Source organism: Dasypus novemcinctus, chromosome X, assembly GCF_030445035.2.
Source record: "Dasypus novemcinctus isolate mDasNov1 chromosome X, mDasNov1.1.hap2, whole genome shotgun sequence".
Lineage (NCBI taxonomy): Eukaryota > Metazoa > Chordata > Mammalia > Cingulata > Dasypodidae > Dasypus > Dasypus novemcinctus.
In genome coordinates, this window is record NC_080704.1 from 37,098,069 (window position 1) to 37,124,181 (window position 26,113).

At 36.5% G+C, this 26,113-nt stretch overlaps 1 protein-coding gene across 3 annotated transcripts in view; it reads right to left on the reverse strand.

Annotated features, from left to right (window-relative positions):
- Positions 1-26,113, reverse strand: part of DMD (dystrophin) — a 2,676,723-nt gene that overhangs the window by 1,819,460 nt on the left and 831,150 nt on the right. For all 3 annotated transcript variants that reach the window (XM_058291720.2, XM_023592525.3, XM_058291721.2), the window contains exons 3-4: positions 7,726-7,818; positions 4,319-4,396 (exon numbers count right to left, since the gene is read on the reverse strand). In XM_058291720.2, the coding sequence (XP_058147703.1) occupies positions 4,319-4,396; positions 7,726-7,818 (171 nt within the window). The remainder of the gene's footprint in view (positions 1-4,318; positions 4,397-7,725; positions 7,819-26,113) is intronic.

The following is a 26,113-nucleotide window of genomic DNA, read 5'->3' on the forward strand; positions in this document are numbered from 1 at the left end:
TAGGGTTCATAATGAGCTGGGATAACAGCTCTCTCCCTTGTCTCTTTAGTAGTAAAGGTTATCATGCTAGTCCATGGATGCCTCAACTGTCACTGTTAGTCCTTTCACCATGTCCACATCACTGTATGTATTTCCCTTATTACATTCCCTTCACATTTGTCTTTGCACATGCCATCTGTTTCATACCAGAACTCTTAATGATACACTTGGCTTCATGATACAACGGGCTCTTGGATGGGGAGTCTATCAGTGGATACCTAAATGGACTTAAAGGAGAAGGCTTTTGCCTTTCTGTAAAAAGGCATCACATAGGTATACTTGAACTTTGGCCATTCTTTAGGGATAGAAAGAAGCCTTCCCAATAATGATGGAGTAGAATTTTTTGAATGCCTGGTTAGAAATTCAGATTTGGATTTGGTTAATAAACACATATTTTATAGAATCTTCTACTATGCTTTGGAGTGTCGAGGTGAAAAACAAATCTACTAGATCTACAGGTTTTATATTATTCATATTCACAATTTTTTCTTCTAAATGTGTTGTAATCTAACACTGGTGGACTAAGGGCTCTGAAAAAACATATTTCCATCAAGTTTTCTTTATGGTTTAATCAGTATTTCTATTTGCATTTGTATTATGTTTTCCTTATTGAATATAACTTTCATGGTTAAAAATGGTACTCTTTTAAAATATTTTTCCCGTAAGGTTTTCTTTATTGTTTTATCACTGCTTTTCCAAATCATTTGTTTTATTACCCATGCATTTTCTAATAGCACTTTTAGTTTTAGTTTTTTCCATCCATTCAGAACAAAGTCCAAATGCTAACTATTGGCTCCCCCTGTTGCTGCTCCCCACCTCCACGCCACCATGTCTCAGAACACCTTGTTTTTTTAAATTTTAAAGTAGCTATAAATTACATAAATGTTATATAAAAAATATAAGGGATTCTCATATGCTCTACTCTGTCCCCCTCCCACACTTTTCCACATCAACAACATCCCTCATTAGTGTGGCACATGTGTTACAACTGATGAACACACATTGAAGCATCGCTACTAACCATGGATGACAGTTTACAATATAGTTTATACTCTGCCCCACACAATTTTGTAGGCTATGACAAAATATACAATGGCCTGTATCTGTCACTGCAATGTCATGCAGGATAACTCCCATGTCCTGAAAATGCCCGCATATTATACCTATTGTTCCCTGTCTGAACACCTTCCTTCCTTCCTTCCTTCGTCCGTCCCTCCTTCCTTCCCATGTGGTAGGTGGATACCCTATCCATTGGGCCAAGTCCACTTCCCTTATATGATTTTTGACCTTTGATTATCCTCTTTTGTGAATTTCTGGTTCAAGTTTATTGACCATTTTTCTATTTTTTGTCTCATTCTGTAAAACCTAAAATTATAAATCTGTATAAGAAAAACATAGGAGAAAATTGGAATGCTTGATATTGTAAAAATGTTGATTTTTCCCAAATTGATCTATAGATTAAGTGCTGATCTTACTCCAAGCAGGATTTATGTGGAAATTGAAAAAGATAATTCTAAAATGTTAACAGAAATACAAAGGGCCAATAATTGCTAAGAAAAATGTGAAGTACAAAGTCAAAGAACATAGTCTACCATATACCAAGATGTATTATAAGGGAAGCAGATTTGGCTCAGTGGATAGAGCATCTGCCTACCACAGGGGAGGTTCAGGGTTCAACCCTGGGCATCCTGACCCGTGTGATGAACTGGCCCATGTGCAGTGCTGATGCACACAAGGAGTGCCCTGCCACACAGGGGTGTCCCCCATGTAGGGGAGCCCCACGCGCAAGGAGTATGCCCCATAAGGAGAACTGCCCTGCATGAAGAAAGCACAGCCTGCCCAGGTGTGGGGCTGCACACATGGAGAGCTGATGCAGCAAGATGATGCAGCCAAAAGAGACACAGATTCCCAGTGTCACTGACAAGAATGCAAGCAGACACAGAAGAATACACAGAGAAGGGACACAGAGTACAGACAGCTGGGAAGGAGGGGGGGGAGGAGGGAGGACAGGGAAGGGGAGAGAAATAAATTACAAAAATAAAGAAATCTTAAAAAATATATTTAAAAAAGATGTATTATAAAACAACAGTAATCCAGAGTGAATTTAAGTCCAGAAATAGACCCACATATGTAAGGACACATTTTTATGACAAAGGTAGTATTGCAGAGAAATGGAGAAAAAGCGTTCTTTATAATGAAAGGAATTGTGCCAATTATATTCTAAATTTGTTTTAAATATCTGACTCTTAACCCATTCTTCACACAATACACAACAATCAATTTGAAGTAGAATACAGATCCAAATTCAAGTGGCAAATCAATAAAGCCTATATAGAAGACAGCATAGAATGATATCTTCATGCCACTTGGCAGGCAAACATTTCTTAAAGAGGACATGAAAATATAGATTAAAATCTTAAAATATTGAACTACATTAAAATGAAGAACTTCCATTCACTAAAATATACCATTCAGTGAGTAAAAAGGTAATACAAAGAGAATGAGAATATATTTGTAAGGCATGGAAAAAGGGCTTGTACCCAATATGTAGAAAAAAACGGATTATTTTGATGAAATTCAAGTTATCAGTTTTTCCCTTTTAAATCATGCTTCTGGTTTTCTATCTAAGAATTATTTGTCTATCTTAAAGTCACAGTGACTTTCTTCTGTAGTTTCTCAATATTTTTTTGCTAGGGCTTCTTTTGGCTCTATATCAAAAATGGTGACATTGTGCTCGCTTTGGCAGCACATATACAAAACCTGTGACATTAATAACATGTAGAGGAAATCTCACATCATCATAATCTGTAATCAGTACATGAAAATACCAAATTCTTATTAACCAAATATGTATGCTTACATTAATCCACTATTTTATAGGGGATCCAAAAGCCCATTTTTTTAAAGGTGGTACCAGACATTAAACTTGGGACCTTATACATGGGAAACAGGTGCTCAACCACTGAGCTACACCCACTCCCCTAAAAGCCTATTTTTTAATGTGACATTTTCTTATTGGAGGGGTCTATTTACATCAAAATAATTCAATTTAATATCCCAGAATTTTCTGTTTTTCTTGCTTTTTTATCTTGAAATAGAATATAGTGAACTTAATATTTAAAAAGACATATTCTTTGTGTAAGTGCTCAATATCCTTAAACAGTTTCCATAATTTTATATAATATTGATCTTTCAAAAGGGTCTATCAGGCTTATATTAAGGCAAACAGTCCATGGACTATCTAATTCTAGCTGCAGAAAGATTTAAAAAGATAAACTTAATCTCCTCAGAAAATAATAAACACATAATATTACTGTAAAATATTTTTCATGGGTTATGTGGTGATGACCATAAATTAATAAAAGCAACTAATTACTGCAATTACTTCCACATCCCGAGTGATGATGTCCACCTTGGGCAGATGAGCTGAGCAATATTTGAGGGAGTACACACTATTTGTAATCTATCAGTATTTATGGTTCTTTTAAGAGTATATGATCAATTCATTTGAATTTATTCTTGAAAGAGAGATGTAATTAGGAAGGTACTAAAATTGTCTGATCAATGTTTTGGTCAATTTGAAAGGTTATAGGAAGTTAATAAGGAAAGGGAACTGTCTCAAATGCCATATTAGAGAGGAGGACCCTCGAAATCACTCTGAGGTGACTGGAACCCTTTTAACTTGCCCACTTGTTTTGTTTAGGTATGACTGTTTACCTATACATATATCAGCAGTATATTTTCATCTATTTAAATTAAAACTAAAAATATGAATAGAAAACATATTTGCAGTTCTTACCTTGAATTAAAAGGAATGATTATTCTGCATAATTTGAATGCTTGGATATGGAATGAATAAATGTTGGTATAATTCAAACAAACTTTATCATCATGTTTGGACACACTTATTACATAAACGATCTTACTAAGTATAGTGAAATTCATTTGTTGCTCAGAGGACTGATGTAAGGAAATTAATTCACTGCAGGACCAAATTTGTCCACCAAATATAACTGTATCAACTAAAATCTGAAAATAACATGGAGTAGCCTATCAGGTCTGTGTCAGTCCTTTTCAGTGCTCTCTGCATAGATTCACTTCCAAAATCTCAATAACCACAAGCAGGCACATGTGAACTAGAGCACATGCTCTTAATAATAACTGCTCTGATTTCCAAGAGAATTTGAGATGTTTTCTCTGCATTATGTGCTAGAACCCTCACTCAAGCATTAAGCATGCTGTTTCATGGTTTCCACACCATGTCTGGGCTACTACTTACATTATTTTTCTGCAAGACCCGCAGTGCCTTATTGACATTGTTTAGGGCATGAACTCTTGTGGATCCTTTTTCTTTTGGCTGAAAACAAAATGAAATAGTGTTTATTGTCTAGCAGAGAGACCAACAATCTACTACCAGAAATGAAACCATTTATACTTTTCAATGTTTCAATATTTTCAGTGAACACAGACTGTGAGGCATTGCTGTAATGAGTCTAAGGATTTTGGGCTAATCGTATTGGTCAAAGTACTTTCTTAGCATGAACCCATCACACTTCAAGAACAATAAGAGTAATTTTGTTTGTTTGTTTAGATAAGGCTATTTTGGTTACAGTTGCTTTTCCATTCTATAACTCATTTAGGGATTATTGCATGACAACCAGTAGAAATATTAGCATAAATAAAGTAAGTGAGGACATTTTGTGGGAATTATCCCAGCTATGCAAGGTGGTTCAACATAAGAAAATCAATTAATGTAATACACCACATTAACAGAATGAAGGAAAAATGCACATGATCATCACAATTGATGCAGAAAAGGCATTTGATAAAATCCAGAACCCTGCCCTGATAAAAACACTTAGAAAACTAGGAATAGAAGGAAAGTTCCTCAACATGATAAAGGACATCTATGGAAAAAAACCACAACTAACATCCTACTTAATGGTTAAAGACTGAAATCTTTCCCTCAAATATCAGGAAAAAGACATGGATGCCCACTGTCACCACTCTTACTTAAATTTGCAATGGCTTTGCCAGCCAGCAATTAGGCAATAAAAAGAAATTTTTAAAAATCCAAATTGGGAAGGAAGAAGTAAACTTTCTCTATTTGTAAACAAAGACCTAAATCAATGGAAGGGAATTCCATGTTCATGGATTAGAAGACTAAATATTATTAAGATGTCGATTTAACCCAAAGCAATTTACAAATTCAGAGGAATCCCTATTAAAATTCCAAAAACCTTCTTTGCAGGAAGGGAAAGCCAATCATCTAATTTATATGGAAGGGTAAGGGGCCCTGAATAGCAAAAGACATCTTGAAAAAGAAGAATGAAGTTGGATGACCCCCACTTTCTAATTTTAAAACTTATTACAAAGCCACAGTAATCAAAACAGCTTGGTACTGGCACAAAGACAGGCATATAGACCAATGGAATTAAATGGAGATCTGAGAAATCAGCCTTCACATTCATGGTCAACTGATTTTTTTTATAAGGGGGCAAAGATCACTCGATTGGGAAAGAATAGCCTACTCAACAAATGGTGCTCGGAAAACTGGATTTCCTTATGTAAAATAATGAAGGTGGACCCTTACCTCACACCATATACAAACAGCAACTCAAAATGGATGAACAACCTAAATATAAGCATCAGAACTATAAAAGTCCTAGAGGAAAACATTGGAAAGCATCTTCAGAACCTTGTGTTAGCCAATGGTTTCCTAGACTTTATACCCAAAGCACAAGGAACAAAAGAAAAAAAATAGAAAAATGGGACCTCATCAAAATTAAAATTTTGTGTTCCTCAAAGGACTTTATCATGAAAGTAAAATGATGACCTACACAATGGGAGGAAAAGATTTGGAAACCACATATCCAATAAAGTTTTAATATCCAGAATATATGAAGAAATTCTTCAATTCTAAAACAGAAAGACAAAATTCACTTAAAATTGGACAAAAGACTCTAATAGATGTATGTTCAAAGAAGATGGCCAAAATTCACATGAGTATATGCTCGACATCATTATCCATTAGGGAAATGCAATTCTAAACCACAAAATACCATTTCACACACACTAGAGTGACTATTGTTTAAAAATGAAAAATTACAAGTGTCAGAAAGGATGGGGATAATTAGGAACACTTATTCACTGTAGGTGGGAATGTAAAATGGTGCACCTGCTGTGGAAGACAGTTTGGAAGTTCTTCAGAAAGTTAAGTATAGAATTAGCATATAAACTGGCAATCCTACTTCTAGGTATGTATTCAAAAGAATTGAAAGCAGGAACTTGAAAAGATATGGGCACACTTATGTTCATAGCAGCATTAGTCACAACTGTCAAAAGATGGAAGCAACCCAAATGTCCGTCAACTGATGAATGGCTAAACAAAGTGTGGTATATAAACAAAGTGGAATATTATCTAGTTGTAAAAAGGAATGAATTCTAATACATGCATCAACATAGTTGAACCTTGAAGACATCATGTTGTGTGAAATAAGCCAGATGCAAAAGGGCAAATATTGTATGGTCTCCCTGTTAATATATAATTAGAATAATAAAACTCATAGAATCAGACACAATATTTAAGGAGAGAGAGAAATTAGCAAAGGTAATTTGAGAAGAAGGAGAAACCAAAGTTTGTGATGGACTGTTAGATAAACAGAAAGCATTAGAGATAAAAATCAACTTAGGCAAAACCCCAGGCATATCCAACAGAACACACTGCACAGAGACTGACTTGGGTAGCTGAGCATTTGCCTAAAAGGCAAAGATAGGACTTTGGGTGGCTTTGAATGACAGATGGGGTTTGTATTTTATCTACAAAATTAGTATGTATGTGTATGTGTGGGATTGTGTTGAGGAGTTGTGGCGAGGAGCAAAGAGAAAAGATTCTGACAATAATTTACCAAGATTCATTTGCTATGAAGGATGGCTGTGTCTATAGATTGGGGGACTTATGTACCACTTGCAAGAATAAAGCAAACTAAGAATAAGATTATTTCATGTAGAAGATCTAGGGTCCAGAGCTTCCCCCCCCCATCCCCACCCCCATTCTAAAAACTTGGTCAAGTGAACTCAGACATGTTCATGATGTTACTGATCTGAGATTTTCACCCTGTTGCTCAGCATATGATGGACTATGTAAAAATTAAAATGATATTTCAAGACTGCTTTGCTCAGTAATAAGTCCTACACTGTTAGCTAAATCAATAATTAATAAATTAGTAAATTTTACTAGTGCTCATTGTTGAAACAACTGAGTTTATTTTTAGGATTAAATAAGATAAAAATGTGCTTGGACAGGGAGCAGATGTGGCTCAGGTAGTTGGGTGCCCGTTTCTCATGTGGGAGGTCCCAGGTTCGGTTCTTGATGCCTTCCAAAGAAAATGAGCAGATAGCAAGTGAACACAATGAGCAGACAACAAGTGGAAACAGTGAGTGTTAACAAAGAGGAGACAGACGAGGGAGCCATCTCAGAGCGGGGAGTGGGGGATGTGCCTGGACAGAATATTTTGAGAATAATGCTTCCATAATTTGTTAAGATGCTTTCTGTCTATGATTTAATTTTTGAAGTGTAAATAAAATTTAATAAAAAAATAGAGCTTATAAAACTGTGCTAAGTTTACTTCTGGTTTGAAAGTCTACTAAGGTTATGAATAACTTTCTGAAAAATATGTCACTCACCAATTTTTCCCCTGTCAGTCCTTCGAGGAGGTCTAGGAGACGTCTCCCATCCTGCAGGTCACTAAAGAGGTTCTCTATGTGCTGCTTCCCAAACTGAAAGACAAAATATACCACCCAGTTAAACAAATCACACTTCTAATGATCCATGTCCATGATTATGCCTTTTGAGATTTAAAGCTATGTTTAAGGATATTTAATGTATCTAATTTTTAATCTGCAAAGTATGATGGATACTATATATATATATATATATATATATATATATATAAAAGAATTGCCTAATAAAGCATCATTAGGCAAATCTAATTTAAAAAAAATAACCGGAGTTATATATCTATAGCATAACTGATCTTTTAAACTCAACTTTCTAATTGCTGATTTTATAAAGGGGAGAAAAATTGATCAAATTACCAGGTAGTGAAGCAGTAGAAGTAAACACATGTACACACACACGAACATAAAGAAATCACATACAATTTGCCCTAAGTAGATAAATAAAATGTAACTGTTTCATTCACTTGGAAGTATAATACATGAGCCTTTTAAAACTATCAACATCTCTGACATATAGAACATGTTTTCTTTACATAATCCTTGGACATATTACCTCAGAGTGACACATTCTTATATTGGAAGGCTCCCTTTTTAGGAACATCTGGTTTAAATTAAGTTGAAATAAGCCTGTGAAAGCTTTTCATTCATTTTTCTCAGTTCTTCCCTCTGAAATTATATTTATTAAATGTAATAGTCCTTAAAAATATCTACCATTTCTGGAGCAACTGCACACAATTGACACTTCTGAATGAGTGGAATTATCTTACTAACTTTGCAACATTTCTGCAAGGTTAGTGCTCATATATTCATAGATATGGCACAAAGAGGTTAAATATGTAGCTTTTTGTCACAAATCAAGAAGTCTAAGATTTTGTCCCAGATCTAACACCAGAGGCCCTTTTTCTTTCTAACTTACCATTCTTCCTCCTTGGCCTTTTTCTCCTTCCATTTGATTTTCTTTCAAATATTTGATTTCTTCTGTCATATGTCCACCCTATATATATTTTTTTTTTCTGGTAAATTCTACAATTACTTCATAAAAGCCCATTCCAAGCTGCTTCATTGCCAAAGTCATCTGGAAAGCCCTAATTTGTTTATCAGTCACAGATGCTTATTGAGTACCTATAAACAGGAGGTAGGTGCTGGAGCATTTACCAGTAAACTAGACAGACATGGACATAGCCCTTAAAGGAACTTAGAATTCAGCAGGAAAAACAAATATTCTTAAAAGGTAATTCTAAAAAGAAACAGTAACAGGAATTAAGGGACACAAAACTGTGAGACTTCCATAGTATGGGGATCAGGAAATACTTTCCCCAAAAATGTCAAGTGAGGGGTCTAATGTTAGCCTTTGGGTGATTGGACTCTTCTCACCCACTCCTTGGATCACCCACAAGCCTTGAATCTCAGATCAGAAAAACCAGAAAGGGTCCTTGTCTCCAGGCATAAGATATCCCTGAAGCTTCCAAGACCAATGATGTAGGATTCAGGCTGTACATACAGTCAGGGACCATGTCGATGTCAAGTCCTGTTACTACCTGGTGGCTTCACTTAACGGGAATGCTGAGCTCTGCAGGAAGTCCACCACTCACTCTATGTCCAGCTTTGGGAATCTAGCTTGTACAAACTGTGACAAAGTTAACTGCAAGTTTTCCTTTTGAAATATGAATAAAATGGTTCTGTTTAAAATTCCATGAGAAAAAGAAATGAACACAAAACACTAACATAGTGGAAATTTGTAAAAAGTTTTATTACACATAATGTACAAGTACATCTTAAAACAACAGTGCCATTTTTTTTAATAAACTTTAAGAAAGACTTTCTACTAATAAAGAAAATGAATATGTATTTTCTAATAATGCTGTTAAAAAAACTCTTATCTAGCCTGTTCAAACTTGGCATTTTGGTGGTAACATTAAGGCTTTATTTTCAAACTGATTAAAGGTCCACAATGCCTTGAAAATGCCTTTAATTATTTTTTATTTTCAGGAAAAAAACTTTACAGGCATTTTTGAGAATTACATGTCTTCTAAAAGAACCAAAACCACTGAAATATTTGAAGTATTGAAGAAAAAAATATAGTTGACTGAAAAGAGATACTTGTATGAATAAATATATGTATATATTAAAGCCTATCAAATTAGGAAAGATGTGGATGACAGAAAGTTGTTTATTTAATAAGAGAAGCAGAGGAATGCTCAGGTAAATCCTAGAGTACAAGATAAAGCACAAGCCCCAAGGCTATAGGGATCATATGGCATCTAAGACACTAGGACTAGAAGTTTCCAGCAAGGAATCTAGATAAATGTCGACAAGACAAGTAGGATCTTACTTTTGGTCCAAAATATATGCATAGAACAGTCTTTTAAAATTCTCCCTTTAAAACTGGTATCAACCAAAATGGAGAGGGTGTGAAGGTTTGTAGGCCAGTCAGAGGCCTCCAGGGGTACCTAGTGGGGGCACCAAGAGAAAGAAGTGAGGTAAAAGAACAGTTACTAGTATCCTACATAATTTTCAAAACCCATGCAATCAATGATCTATTAAAACATCACAATTGAAATCCAATTTCTATTTGTTATATCCACAGTGTTCTATAATAGAATGTTTCCCAGAATGTTCCATCAAAGCATCCTTCCAGCATATGAGATTGAATGAATTTAGCTTGGAGTCTGGCGATATGAATTAAGTAGCGACAGCAGGTTCAAAACTTCTATGAATACATATTATACTTGAAATTCTTGGAGATTTTGCTTTCCTCTCTTTAATGTATGTGATGGTTCATTTCATGTGTCACCTTGGCTAGGTTATGTTATCCAGTTGTTTGATCAAGCAAGCACTGGCCTGATTGTTATTCTCATGGTAATTCATGGATGGACTTGGAGCTATAGTCAGTTGATTGCATCTATAGCTGATCACATTTACAATCAACAAAGGAGATTACCTTCAGCAATGAGAGGAGTCTCTTCAATCAATTAGCTGGTGGTCTTAAAGTGAGAACTGAGGATTTCTGCAGTCAGAAATAGTTTCTATCTCTATCTCTACATTCAGCCAGCCTGCTTCTCCTGGGGAGTTTAATATCACCTTCACCAGTTTTCAATTTGTGGCCTACCATATGGAATTTGGATTTACCAATTTCCATGATCACATGAGCCAATTCTTGTAATAAATCTCTTTTTACTCACACATACACACACACGCATACACACATGCAATTATACATGTATATCTCCTGTTGGTTCTGTTTCTCTGGAGAGCCCTTTCTAAAACAACGTAATTTCAAGCACTTTTGAGTTTAACAAATTTCTCCTCCTATGGTCTAGTTAAAATGATATTCAATGAAATGTTCAAATTTTAATCTGTAATTTCATGGACCTCCAGATGCTCAGTCTGTTTCCCCCTGAAACATAAATATCCCAGGGAAAGCAAAATATTTACTTTCTCTCCAATACCTTTCATTTCTTTCCTGTCTTCAACCACTCACTCTGTAGCACTGTAGGGATGCTACAGCAAAATGAACATAGGTTTAAGAGGGAGAAATACCTGACTTTTGATTTCAAGTCTCCTTTTAATTAGCTATGATATCATGGATAAGTGACTTGGCCTTTCTGCAGCACAATTTCCTCCTTAGTAAAAAGGGGATTGAAATAATATTGCCTCAGAGCACATCTACGAGGCTTACATGAAATAATGTAGATGTCTTACACAGACTTGGCGAATAGTAGGTACCCAGTAAATAACGAGCGAGTTCGGTGTTTTACTCTTCTATTACTCCTTGCCTTCTTCTCTTTCCTTGTACATTACTGAATCTACTAGAAAGCATAGAACTCACCTACACTGCTTTCTTTTTTCACTTAGCTTGGCACCCTTGTGTGTGTGAAAACCAAGGAGGGAAGATGTCATTCCATATTTAATTATTAATACTGGTAAGTGTGAGTAGGACGAGGAAACAGAGGCTTTAAGCCCTTTATCTCTTATCTTGTTCTTTTGTTGATTTTTAATTAAATCCTTTCTTTTCCTCCCTTTTCATTTTCTACATCTACCAAGTCCTTTCATTGTAACTTCCATTAAAACAGTAATATTTCCTTCAACAACTGACCCTTAATGGCTTTCTTTTCAAGCGTATGAAACACATTTTACAAAACACCACACAAAATCCTCTGTGGGTCATGTCACCCTGTGGTTCTCTGACTGCAAACCCTTTCATGACTAATATTTTCTTTATGAAGTGAACTCTTGTTATTATTCAATAGGTTCATGCATTCATGCATATATATATTTTTCTTTCTTGCTAAGCCAAATAACAAGACAAAAGTACTATAAAATAGGACAGTAATCCTCCAAAACCATTGTTAGTAGGCAATAAAGAAATACACAGCAATGTTCAAAAAGAAAGATAGATTAGTAAGTGGAATAAACAAAGTGAAAAAAAAACTGAGAAAGAGACAATGAAACACATGTGAAAATGTTTAAATGGCTTCTGACTCTTTAGAATTGTGTTGGTCTTTCAACCTGAAAATATAGAAGGATCAATACACTGTTCCAGTAGGAGGTAAAGAGCACAGAGATAATTTAGCATGGACTTCTGGTTCTAGAAAGGTCAAGCCATAGACTTCCCTGTTGCTCAGAATGTCAAGATATTTCTCTGTGATTACAAATTTCTTGGTACTAGAAACATTGAAAAGGAATACAAAACTAGGGATTTTAAAACTTCCTGGCAAATGTGGCTACCATTGCACATAAATACAAGGCAACCCATTGTTGAATAAATAAGCAGCTTTCACAGATGATTGTTTTCTTAAATATGGGTTGTTAAAAGTATTTTTAAGAAAAAAAAACTTTTTAGTTGACATGTAATACACATGCAGAAAAGTACAAATATCTTGGTTGTATAGCTCAAAGAATCATTACAAACAGCAGATTCATATTACTAGAACCCCAATGGAGAAACCAAACATGAGCAACACCCTAGGAACTTCCCCATGTCACTTTCTGGGTATTAGTCCCCTCAAAGATGACCATTATCCTTACTTTTAGCACCACAGACTAGTTTTGTCTTGAGAAGGGTCTCTTAACAAAAATAATGCTGGCTCAGTATGTCATAGTAGGACACTGTGATTGAAAGACATCATGTTTATGCATAGGGGAATTCAGAAAGAAGAAGTCACATTGGTTAAATATGTTTTATAAAGCACAGGGAAGCGATATAACACAGTAAATAAGAATCTTTACTCTGTACTTTGAATACCTTGGTTTAAATCCTGCTCTGCATATCCTAGCTGTGTAATCTTAGGCAAGTAACTTAAACCCTCTATAACGATTCCTGTTTCATTGGTAAAAAGAGGATTTACTATTACCTACCTTGTGGTGATGCTGTGAACTTTTAAATACACTTGGAAAAGTGCCTTGCTCATAAGAAGCACTCTATAAACACTACCTATCATGTACATTTATTCCAAAATTTTAAGTGACTCATATTTTCAAAAATTCTCCTAGTAATTTTAGCCCCTGTGTAACAGAAGAGATGAAAGTCAAAGTATCAGTATAAAGGTTAAATGGGTTAATAAATATAAGGCATCCAGGATGGTGTCTTACAAAGAAAATTCTCAATACAACATGATCACATTCCCTCCTTCGTCCTTCCTGTTAATCGTCATGACCTGGGTAGAAAATGGGACGCTCATTTGAGGGACCAGATTCCTGGCAAGAATTGAGCAATTTGAGGAGATTTTAATAAAGGATTATCTACAAAGAAGAGGGCAGGGTATAATGAAACTACTCCCAGACCCACAGGAATGAAGAGAGATTGGTTATTGGTACTGGACAAAGAATTCGGGTGACGAATGCCACAAGTCCGAAGTAAAAGAGTGCCTGACTTCTCTTCCCCCCTCCCTTTAATCTCCTGTTAGCACTCCCATTGGCCAAATCTAACTGGAAGCTGAGGGCAAAGTTGCCTCCTGACAGAGTTCACAGAGGTCAGCCTTACATGGAAGAGAAAGGCAGGGAGGGGATCTAGAGAGAAAAAATAAAGACATTCTAAACTTTAGACATGAAAACAAAGTCCTTTTGAAATAAGATGCCAGAGAGTCATAGCCAGGAAACAAATGAAGGCCCAAGTGTTCCTCCCCAGGTCTCCTGTATTATTTCTCTCTGATAATGGTGTTTCAAGGGGCTAAAGTCTCTCTGAGACACAGCCTCCTCTTTAATATGGGTATCAGCATATAGGAATACATCATGGGCATTAAGAGATGAAAATGAACATGGATTTAGTCACTATTCTTTGATTCACTATTCTTGGGCATCAAATAGTTTATTTTTTATTTTTTTATTTTCAGGATGTACCACGGATTGGACCCAGGATCTTGTACATGGGAAGTAGGTGTTCAACCACTGAGCTATAGCTCTTCCCCGATGAGAGTTTTTTGTTGTTGTTGTTTGTTTGCTTGTTTTGTTTTCAGGAGGTACCAGGGATCAAACTTGGGACCTCGTACATGGGAAACAGGTGCTCAATCACTTGATCTTCATCCACTCCCCATCAAATAGTTTAAAGATTTCTATACAACTAGGAACAGCACTAAAATCTGGGTTACAAAGGTAAGAAAAAGGCAGGTGATTCCTTGGAGCAAAGAAGTACTCAAGAGCTAAGTTAGATATATAATTATTTTACAATCTCTCAAGATATAAAATGTTATTTTGCAGTAACTCTTTATAAACCACACTAGGACCCAATGTGTAGGCTATTCTATTTAGTACACCAGAAATGATTCTATCAGATTGTACATTAGAACTTTCTACCACAACACAATAATAGTTAAGGGAAATCAAATCATTATCTGTAAATGGCTTTTATAAACCCCAATGTGCATTTGACATGGATCATTTCAATTAATTCTCACAACAATCAATTAAAATCATTTCTGTTTTATAGATTTTGAATCTGAGACACAGAAATATAATTAACTTGAGTAAGATCACACAGTTAATAAAGAGTAGATGTGAATCCAAACATGAGCTGCTATCTCCAGATATCTTATCTACTTTCTACTTTGTAACTGCTGTTTGATCTGAGCTTTATTGACTATAACACCATTCAGGGTCAGGGTTAGATAAGTTTTACTTGGGCATTTTAATAATCTCCTTCAGTAAGGTACGGATATTTTGACTTTCTTAAGGATATTATTTCTTTTTCCTGAGGTTTAAGAAGGTCAAATACATGTAAGCAGCCTACAGTTGCTCCTAATATTAGGTTGAATGTGTAATTAAGAATAGTAACACAGGGATATACATTAGGGAAAGTTCTATACATTAGGGAACATTCTTCAAGATCTTGAATTCCTATTGTTTTATTACTTGCCATTGGAGGTCCCAGTAACTCCTTCAGAACTCAGATATGCCAGGCAAAGTTCCTCTCCTCGTCAAATATAGTAAATCCTGTACTAGAGCCCAAAACAAATTTTAAAAATCCAGGGTTCCCTCTATGGTATTTGGGAAAACTGGCTTTATTTTTATCTTAATTAAATTAAAACACCAGGGAACCAGCTGTGGCTCAATCAGATGAGCTCCCATCTACCATATGGGAGGCCCTCGGTTTGCATCCCGGGGCCTCCTTGTGAAGGCAGGCTCACCTGCACGCCGTGGAGCACTGCCCGGCCCACTGTGGGGAGCTGACTCAGCAAGGTGACACAACAAAAAGGAGACAAGCAAGAACACGGAAAAGTCCACAGAGAATGGTCACAGAGAGCAGACAGCAAGCAAGCCACAAGGAGGAAGGGGAAATAAATAAATAAATACAGACACATAAGAACATACAGAGAACGAACACAGAGAGCAGACAGCATGCAAAAAAAAAAAAGCCACAAGAGTGGGGGGGGGGGGGAATAAAAAATAGCAAAGGAATCCCTCCATAAAAGAATCAAAGAAAGTTATGTCATAATATAACATAGACCATACCTGAGGATTAAATCAGATAGTATGAAATAGAAGGAAATGTTTTATTCTTGGATTTGCATGTGCAGCCATTTTTTAAAATGTTTTTTATTACAGAAGTTGTGAACTTACGTGTAGAATTCCCATATAATACCCCTTCAACATCATACCACACTGTTGTGGAACATATGTTACCAATTATGAGCTACTATCATTAGACTATTACCACTAACTATAGTCTATAATGTACATTTGGCATATTTTTCCATACCCCTGTAGCAGTTTGATATCATTGATGAATTCCAAAAAGAAATATTGGATTATGTTTGTAAACTGGTCTTTTTCCTCTGAGCATATTAGAGTGTACTGGATTCAGAGGTTTTACTTTTACTTGATTAAATAGTAACTGGGGTTTTGATAGGGCCCTGTCAGTGGGAAGTTGGGTCCTCGCCCACCTCTTGGTGAGTGGTGAAGAACAGAGAATATGACAAGGCACAGGAGTTGGAGTTTTAATACTGGAGCCCTGGGAAGCAATCATACAGAGGAGCAGAGCAGCTGAGCCTAGAGAGAATTTTATCCCAGGGAGAGAGAGCTGGTTGCCGGATCGTCTACAGTTAGCCTTATGCAGAGAGCTGGGCAGCTGAGCCTGGAGAGAAACAAGCCCTAGGAAGAGAGGAACCCAGGAAACCTGAACTTCGGGCAGACGTTGGCAGACATTGGCAGCCATCTTGCTACAACAAATCGCAACAGACTTTGGTGAGGGAAGTAACTTATTCTTTATGGCCTGGTAACTGTAAGGTTCTACCCCCAAATAAATACCCTTTATAAAAGCCAACAGATTACTGTTTTTTGCATCAGCACCCTTTTGGCTAATACATCCCCCTATTATTAACAAAGTACATCTTTGATATTGATGCAAGAAAATGACATTAATGCTGTAAATTATAGTCCATAAATTACATTAATTATATTTTTCTGATGCTTCTCCACATTCCCACCACCCTGCAATAGTAACGCACATCTTCTGCTCTAGTTTACACATTCTTGCATTTGCACTATTAAATACAATTCTCATCCACCTCTGGGTTCACTGTGTTATTCAGTCCCTAGATTATTCTCTAGCTTTCTTTCAATTGGCGTTTATATCCCGAGACTACCCTTTCCAGCCACAATCCCATTTATATACAAGCTGCTACTCACAATACTGTTACCATCATCCCTACCCATTTCCACACTTTTAGAATTAAGTTAATTGAAACTTCTACATATATTAAACATCAGAACTCCTTCTCAGGCCTCCTCTTACCTCCTAATAACCTATACTCAAGGTTTTACCTCCATGCATCTATTCTTTGTATTTAGTTAGTATTAGTGAGACTACACAATATTTGTCCTTTTGGGTCTAGCATATTTCACATAGTGTAATGTCTTCAAGGTTCATCCATATTATTGTATGTGTCCCAATTTCATTCCTTACTGCAGCATAGTAATCCATCTTATGTATATACCATATTTTGTTTATATATTCATCAGTTGATGGACATCTGGGTTATTCTGATCTTTTGGCAATTGTGAATAATGCTGCTATGAACATTGGTGTTCAGGTATCTTCTCATGTCACAGTTTCAATTCATCTGGCTATATTCCTAGTAGAGGGATTGCCAGATCCCATGGCAGTTCTACATTTAGCTTCCTGAGGCACCGCCAAACTGTCAGAGGCTACACCATTTTATAATCCCACAAACAGTGAAGGGATGTTCCTATTTCTCCATATCCTCTCCAGAACATATTGTTTTCTGATTTTTAAATAGTGGTTGTCCTATGTGGTGTGAGATGCTGTCTCATTGTCATTTTGATTTGCATTTCCCTAAAGGCTAGTGATATTGAACATTTTTTCATGTGCCTTTTGGTCATTTGTATTTCCTCTTTGGAGAAATGTCTAGAACAAATGTATATCACTACTGCAGGGTGCTGGGAATGTACAGAAGCATAGGAAAAATACAGCTGGAGTGACCTATGGACTGTGGTTAGTAGTAATAATATAATATTCTTGTATCTATGTGAAAGATGTACTGTGTTGATACTGAAGCAGTATGGAAAATGTGAGCCAAATGTACACTATGGACATGGTAATAATCAGATGATATTATTTTATCTGTAGCAAATGACACACCACAATGTGGTGGAGGGGTGTTGTTTGGGAATTCTGCACATGTGCATGATTGTTTTATAGTTTACAAATTCTGTCATAAAAATATATTTAAAAAATAATAATAGGGTGGGTTGGGGAAAAAACACGCCAAATGTAAGATAAGAACTATGATTAGTAGTAAGATTTTGACAGTAGTGCTCTTTCGTAGTTTGTAACAAACATCTCATGATAATGCAAGGTGTTGGTGGAGGATTGATGTATGGGACCCCTGTATGATGTTATACATGTTTGTTTGTAAGTTCATAATTTTTACTACACACTTAATTGTTTATGTATGTTCATATATAAATGATATAAAGATAATAATAATCGGATTGGTTAGGGGAAAAATACTTTGTTTAGTCGTAATATTTTGACAATTCTCTTTAATCATTAGTTAAAAAGGTTTAAAAACAGTGCAAGTTATTGGTGGTAGGGTGAGATGTTATATATATATTTTTTGTAAGTTCAAACTATTCACTTATTGTTTATGTATGTTTATGTATGAGTGATATATTTCAATAAATTTAAAAAAATTTAAATGCTGGTAGAATTTTTATTGGAATTGCTTTGAATCTGTATAGCAATTTGGGTAGAATTGGCATCTTAATGATATTAAGTCTTCCAATCCATGAGCATGGAAGGTTCTTCCACTTACTTAGGTCTTTTTTAAAAATTTCTTTACGCAATGTATTGTAGTTTTCTCAATACAACTGCTTTACATACTTAGTTATGTTTATTCCAAAGTATTTGATTCTTTTAGTTGCTATTGTAAAGGGAATTTTTTTCCTGACTTCCTCCTCAGATTGAGCATTACTAATAAATAGAAACACCACAAATTTTTGTGTATTGATCTTGTGTCCTGACACTCTGTTGAAATCTTTTATTAGCTCTAGTAGCTTTGCTGTAGGTTTTTGGGGCCTTCTAGGTATAGGATCATAACATCTTCGAGTAGCGGAAGTTTTACTTCTTACCTTCTGATTTGGATGCCTTTAATTTCTTTCTCTTGCCTGATTGCTCTAGCTACACTCTCTAGCACTATACTGAACAACAGTGGTGACAGTGGGCATCCTTAATCTTGTTCCTGATCTCAACGGGAAAGCTTTCAGTCTTTAACTATTGAGTAAAATACTAGCTGTGGGTTTTTTCATAAATACACTTTATCGTGTTGAGAAAGTTTCCTTCAATTCCTATCTTTTGTAGTATTTTTAATCAGGAAAGGATGCTATATTTTGTCAAATGCCTTTTCTGAATCACGTGTTAGGATAATGTGGTTTTTCTTCTTTGATTTTTTAATGTGGTGTATTATGCAGATTAATTTTCTTGTGTTGAACCACCCTTGTGTGCCTGATCATGATGAATTATTGTTTTAATGTGTTGTTGGATTTTATCAGCATGTATTTCGTTCAGGATTTTTGCATCCATATTCCTTAAGTAAATAGGTCTGTAATTTTCTTTTTTCATATCTTTATCTGGCTTTGTTATTAGGGTGTTATTGGCTTCATAGAAGGAGTTTGGCAGCATTCCTTCTTGTTCAATTTTTTTGGAAGAGCTTGAGTTAGATTGTTATTAAATCTTCTTTGAATGCATGGTAGAACTCACCTGTTATACCATTTGGTCCTGGATTTCTCATTTTGGGGAGCTGTTTGATAAGTGTTTCAATCTCTTGTGATTGGTTTCTTGAGGTCTTCTATTTCTTCTAGGGTCAGCGTAGGTTGTTCATATGTTCCTAGGAATTTTTCCATTTCATCTACATTGTCTAGTTTGTTGATGTACACTTGTTGATATTATCCTCTTAGGATCTCTTTGATTTCTGTGGGGTCAATAGCAATGTCCCCATTTTAATGTTTTTTAAAATTTAGTTGTATCTCCTCTCTTTTTTCCTTTGTTAGTCTAGATAAGGGTTTGTCGATTTTGTTAATCTTCTCAAAGAACTAACTTTTGGTTTTGTTCATTCTATTTTTTCCCTCAATTTCATTTATTTCTGTTCTGCTCTTTGTTATTTCTTTCCTTCTACTTATTTTGGGAATAGTTTGTTATTCTTTTTCTTGTTCCTCCAGCTGTGTAATTGGGTCATTGATATTGATATTAGCTTTTTCTTCTTTTATAATGTATGGACTGAAGGCTATAAATTGCCCTCTCAGTACTGCCTTCACTGAATCCAGTAGTTTCTGCTATATTGTATTCTCATTTTCTTTTGTCTTGAGCTATTTATTCATTTTTGTTGCAATTTCTTCTTTGACCCACTGATTATTTAAGAGTGTATTGTTTAATTTCCATATATTGTGAATTTTCCCTTTTTTGCCTTTTGATGATTTTCAACTTTATTCCATTCTGATCAGAGAAAGTGCTTTGCATAATTTCAGTGTTTTTTAATTTATTGAGATCTGCTTTGTGACCCAACATATGGTCTATTCTAGAGAAAGGTCCATGAGCACTTGAGAAGAATGTATATCCTGCTGTTTGGGGGTATAATGTTCTGTATATTTGTATAAGGTATAGTCTGTTTATCATATTATTCAAGCTGTTTCTTTAATGATCCTCTGCCCAGATGTTTCCAACTATTATTGTAGCGGTATCTATTTCTCCCTTCAGTTTTGCCAGTGTTTGCCTTATACAACTGAGGGTGTCCTGATTAAGTGCGTATACATTTATGGTTGTTATTTCTTTCTGGTGAATTGCTCCTTTTATTAGTATATAATGCTTTTCCTTGTCTCTAATAACAGTTTTGTTTTTAAAGTCTATTCCATCTGATATAGGTATAGCTCCTCTAGCTTTTTTCTTTTTCTTTTGGTTACTGCATGTATAGAACATCTTTTTCCACCCTTTAACTTTCATTCTGTTTGTATCCTTGGGTCTAAGGTGAGACTCTTTTAGACAGGATATAGGTGGCTCATATTTTCTTATGAATTCTGACAGTCTGTGTCTTTTGATTGGGGAGTTTAATCCATTAACATTCAATGTTATTACTGTAAAGACAGTTATTATTTCACCCATTTTGACCTTTGGGTTTTATCTGCCATATTTTATTTTCACCACTCTTTTGACACTTTTAAGACAATCGTACCAGATATATGATTCCTGGCTGACAGGTTTTCTCTTTCAGGACCTTAGAGATATCATACCATTGGCTTCTTTCCTCCAGGGTTTCTGATGAGAAATCAGCACTTAACCTTATTGGGTTTCCTTTGTATGTTATGCACTGCTTTTCTCTTGCTGCTTTCAGAACTTTTCCTTTGTCTTTGCTATTTGACATTCTAATTAATATGTGTCTTGGAGTTGTTCTATTTGGATTTATTTGGATGGGAGTACATTGTGCTTCTTGGACATGGAAATCTATCTTCTTCAATAGGATTGGGAAGTTTTCTATCATTTTTCTTCAAATATTTCTCTGTCCCTTTTCCCTTCTCTTCTCCTTCTGGGACAACCGTGACATATAGGTTTGCATGTCTCTTGCTGTCATTTAGTTCCCCGAGACCTTGTTCAATTTTTTTCCATTCTTTTCTTCTTCTGTTTTTTTGTATGTTTACTTTAGGAAGCCATGTCTTCAAGCTCACCAATCTTTTCTTCTGCCTCCTCAAATCTGATGTTATATGTCTCTAGTGTGTTTTTAATTTCATTTATTGTGCCTTTCATTCCCATGAGATAGGCTATTTTTCTATGTATTCTTTCGAATTCTACTTTGTGATCACCCAGTATCTTCTTTTTTTGTGTGAATACCATACATTATCTTTTTTATTTGATTTTTTAATGTTACATTAAAAAAAATATGAGGTCCCCATATACCCCCCACCCCCTTCACCCCACTCCTCTGCCCTTAACAACAACCTCCTCCATCATCATGGGACATTCACTGCATTTGGTGAATACATCTCTGAGCACTGCTGCACCTCATGGTCAATGGTCCACACCATAGCCCACACTCTCCCACAGTCTACCCAGTGGGCCATGGGAGGACATACAATGTCCGGTAACTGTCCTGTCAGCATCACCCAGGACAACTCCAACCCCCCTCTTTAGCCATCTCATTGAATTTATTAAGGAGATTTGTTTGAATATCTATGATTAGTTGTCTCAATTCCTTTATGTCATCTGGAAGCTTTTCTTATTCCTTTCCCTGGGTCATATATTCCTATTTCTTGGTATGGATTGTAATTTTTTGTTGGTGTCTTAGCATCTGGCTTACTAGATATAGTTATTCTGGGTGCAATTTGTCTCTTAAGTTCAGAGATTTCTTAACCTTTTTTCCTTGATGATTATGTAGTAGGAGCCAAGGATGTAGTTGCTGCTGTAAGATGTGGAGCCTGAAGCTGCCCACATTGTCCCAGGAACCAATGAAGCTTCTCCCATCTTTTCCCTCTGCCAGGTGTAGGGATGGAGTCACAGCCATGTGTAATAATCCAAGTCATGAAGGCCAAGATTGTCTGTAGTTGCCTGGAGAGACTGATGAAGCTTCATGCTTCTTCCACCCCTGCCAGGGGGAAGGATGGAGCTTCATTTGTGGGCAGCCATTTTTGCCATACAAGTCCAAAATAATCGCAGTTCCCAGGTAGACTGACATAGCACTGACCTCTCTCCTTGCTGTCAGGTGTGGGAATTGACCCTTCAGAGTGCCCAGCAACCTAATCCATGTGGGCTGAATATGCCTACAGTTGCACTGAGAGACTGAGGGAGTACTGTCCCTTTTACCCTTAAGTAGATAGGGATAGAACCACCAATGTTCAACAGTTCTGTCTCTGTAGGTCAAAAGTGCCTGCCCTTGTCAGGAAAGGCTAAGGAAAAATAGTCCCCTCCTATCTTAATAAGGGGTGGAGGAGGGGTGGATCCATAGGCACCCAACAGTCCATTCTGTGCAGGCTGCAATTGCCTGCTATTGCCTGAGAAGCTGAGGAAACACCAGCCCTTCCTATCCTATTAGGAGGTGAGGGTGGATCCACAGGCTCCCACCAGTCCAATCCATGCAGGCTGAAAGTGCCTATCATTGCCCAGAAAGGCTAAGAAAACACAGCTCTCCTCCTATATTACTTGAGGGTGGTGATGGAGGTACAGGTGGCTGACTTTTCAGTCTGTGTGGGCCAAAAGCACCTGCAGTCACCCAGAGAGGCTGGGAAAACACTGCTCCCCTCTTGTCCTATTGGAGGTGTCAGTGAATCCACAGTCACCCAACAGTCAAGTTTGTGCAGGCCCAAAGTGCCTGTAGTTACCCTGAGAAGCTGAGGAAACACCTGCTCCCTCTTATCCTATGAGGGAGTAGGGGTGAAAATGGAATCAAAGGCACTCAACAAACCAGTTCGTGTGGGCCCAAAGCACCTGCAGTTGCCCACAGATGCCAAGGAAACACAGTTCCTCTCCTTTCCTTTTAGGGTATGGGAATGGAGCCCCAGGTGTCCGACTATTCAGTCTGTGCTGGACAAAATCACCTGTAGTTGCCTGGAGAGGCTAGTGTAGGTCCTCCCAGCTTCTTTCCTGCTGGAGGTGTGGCTGGGTCCTAGACTAGGGCTGCAATCCAGTCTGGGTAGAAAGAAGCCATCACTGTGATTTTCATTCAGCTCTGCTTCCACTCGTTCCATGGGTGGAGTTAAAATGGCAGCTACCAGACTCTTTCTGACTTGGACAGGTTCAAACTTTAGCTGTTCTTAGGATTATACTTTAGCCAGCCAAATTTACTAATCACTGGCTGAAGTCGGTGGTTAACCATTTCTTCCTCCCCTATTTTTGGGAAATGGAGCTTCCAGCTTCAGCCATGGAATAGCTCCTAAGGTGGATTGTGCCACCAGTGGAGGGTGGACACCAGCCTCCACAGCCTGGAGTGCTGTACTCACGAATCCTCACTGCAGATGGGCAGTTTCCTCCTTCCACACTGTCAAGGATGTTGCAGGTAGCTCTTCTGGTTTCCTGAATCCCAAGGAGACCTGAAGACACCTCAGTTTAGATTACTAACTGCCCTGCAGGATGAGCTGACCCTTGGAATGTCTTACTCAGTTGCCATCTTGCCACCCTCCATTAGCCATTTCTTGAGAGATCAATTCAAACATAGCACTTACTTATTTGAAAGTCTTCCATGTGAGATTCAGTATGGTTACCTGTGAAAGAATGTAGCATCTGGAAGCCCATAGGCTTTTATTTAAATTGCAGTTCTAGGTTTCTCCAGTTGTGTGAACTTGATTAAATTACTCAATATATTATAAGTTTTCCTCATGTATCAAAGGAACAGGGTAGTTAAATTATTCAATTAAATTTAATGAATAATATTCAAATGTTTCATATTGCGCCAGGCACTGGGCAAAACTGGGAAGATATAAAGATAAAAAAGATACTGTCCTTGTTTTCACAGCCTTAGTCACAGTCTAGGAAGAAGGCATGCATTTAAACAAATAAAATTATAGTACTGTGCTATAATCCTTTCAATAGTGGTATTGTAAATATGGTGCCTATACAAATAAGAGAGATATCATCTTTGCTTGAGGGAAAAACAGAAAACAGAAGCAGAAATAATTTAAAGGGTTTGCAAGACTGAAAAAGAAATCAACAGGTAGATGTGGAAAAAGGAAGGGAATGCCAAGTAGAGGGAATTTCAAATACTAAGGATCAGAGAAATTAAATAGTTTGAGCTATTCAAGGAACTGTGATAAATTCTTGGAGCACAAGCCTACATGGGGATTGAGAAATGATGAGATTAGGATGGTTCCAGGGATTATATCAGAGAGAACTTGCCTAAATACCTAGTGGCTTTTTATTTTCATTCCTTTGAAAGTGGTATCTCATTTTGAAAAGCTTTACCCCTATTTTTCACATTAATATTTAGACTGATGTTTTAATCTAGTTAATATTGTTTAAGAAATCCAATATCGACCTTGTTTAGAAGCTAGTTTTGGAGTCTTCAGAATTTGATAGAACAATTCTTGCATGGAAATATTCCTTGGCAAGAAAACTATGATATCCAGGAGCAACTGCCCTGAATTATAAACAGGAGCTTCTTAAATTCTAAAGCAATTATCTAGCTTTCCATCTGAATCTGTTTTTGAGGAAGTAGAGGTCACCCTCTGTGATGGATTAAGTGCAAAATTGGCCCAAATACTTCATTTTTTCCTGAATCTATGCCCTTTGCAATGTGACTTTACAGTTCCTTCCATCAAGAGGTGGTGTCGCTTTCCCTGCCTCTTGAATCTGGGCTGGACTTTGACATGCTTTTGCCAAAAACAAAAACAAAAACAAAAAACAGTGGAAGTGATGGTGTGCCACTTTCAAATGTAGACCTCAAGAAGGCTTGGATACTTTAGCTCTCTCTTTCTTTCATACATCTGCCTTCACTATAAGAAAACACCTGAACCAGCCTGCTAGAGGATGGGACTGTAGAACAGAACTGAACTGCTCCACTTGTCCCAGACTGGCTAACAGCTATGTGAGAGAGCTCAGCCAAGATCAACAAATCCACCTAGTCAACTCACAGCTGACTAAAGACACTTGAGTAATCTCGCGTGGCCAATCTGCAGATTTGAAAGAATCATAAATGGTTCTTTGAATCTACTGAGTTTCAAGGTGGTCTATTACACAGAGATAACTAGCAGGTACATTGTCCATTGTGAATGTTTATATATCTGCTCAGGATAAGAATTACTGTAAGTTAAACTGCATATGAGGGTGGAGAAGTTATTTATGAAATATCTTATTTTAAAAACAACCTTTGCAATATTTGTGAAAAAGTACTTCAAACTAGAAAACATTATTTCACTACTGAAAAGGATTATGGGGGGGGGATCAGTTTCTAGAATTTGACTTGAGTGTTTGGAGAAGAGCACAGTCAATATATTCTACACATCTCCTCAAACACCATATTCCAAAAAACAAATGATTAACAAAGTCCCATTGCTTTTAATACTCAGCTTCATGAAACAAAAGAAACACAATAGCGCTGACCTTAAAAAATCACTAAAGCTACCTTTAATAAAACATAGTTTGCTACTCTTCTGTGGTTGTTATATATTGTAAATATATCAAAGATTTATTTCTTGCCCGAACATGTTCATTTGCAGTCACTTGAATAATCTGAGAAGTTACGAAAAAATTGGAGGGCATTTTATGTTTCTCATTTGCTATATAATTTTTTACTCTCTTGTCACTTTAGATAAAAATTCCTCTCTATCTGATTTTCTTCATGATAAGCCCTAATTTTCAGTGCTTTATCTTTCATACATTTTCAAAACAAAAATAATGAATCAA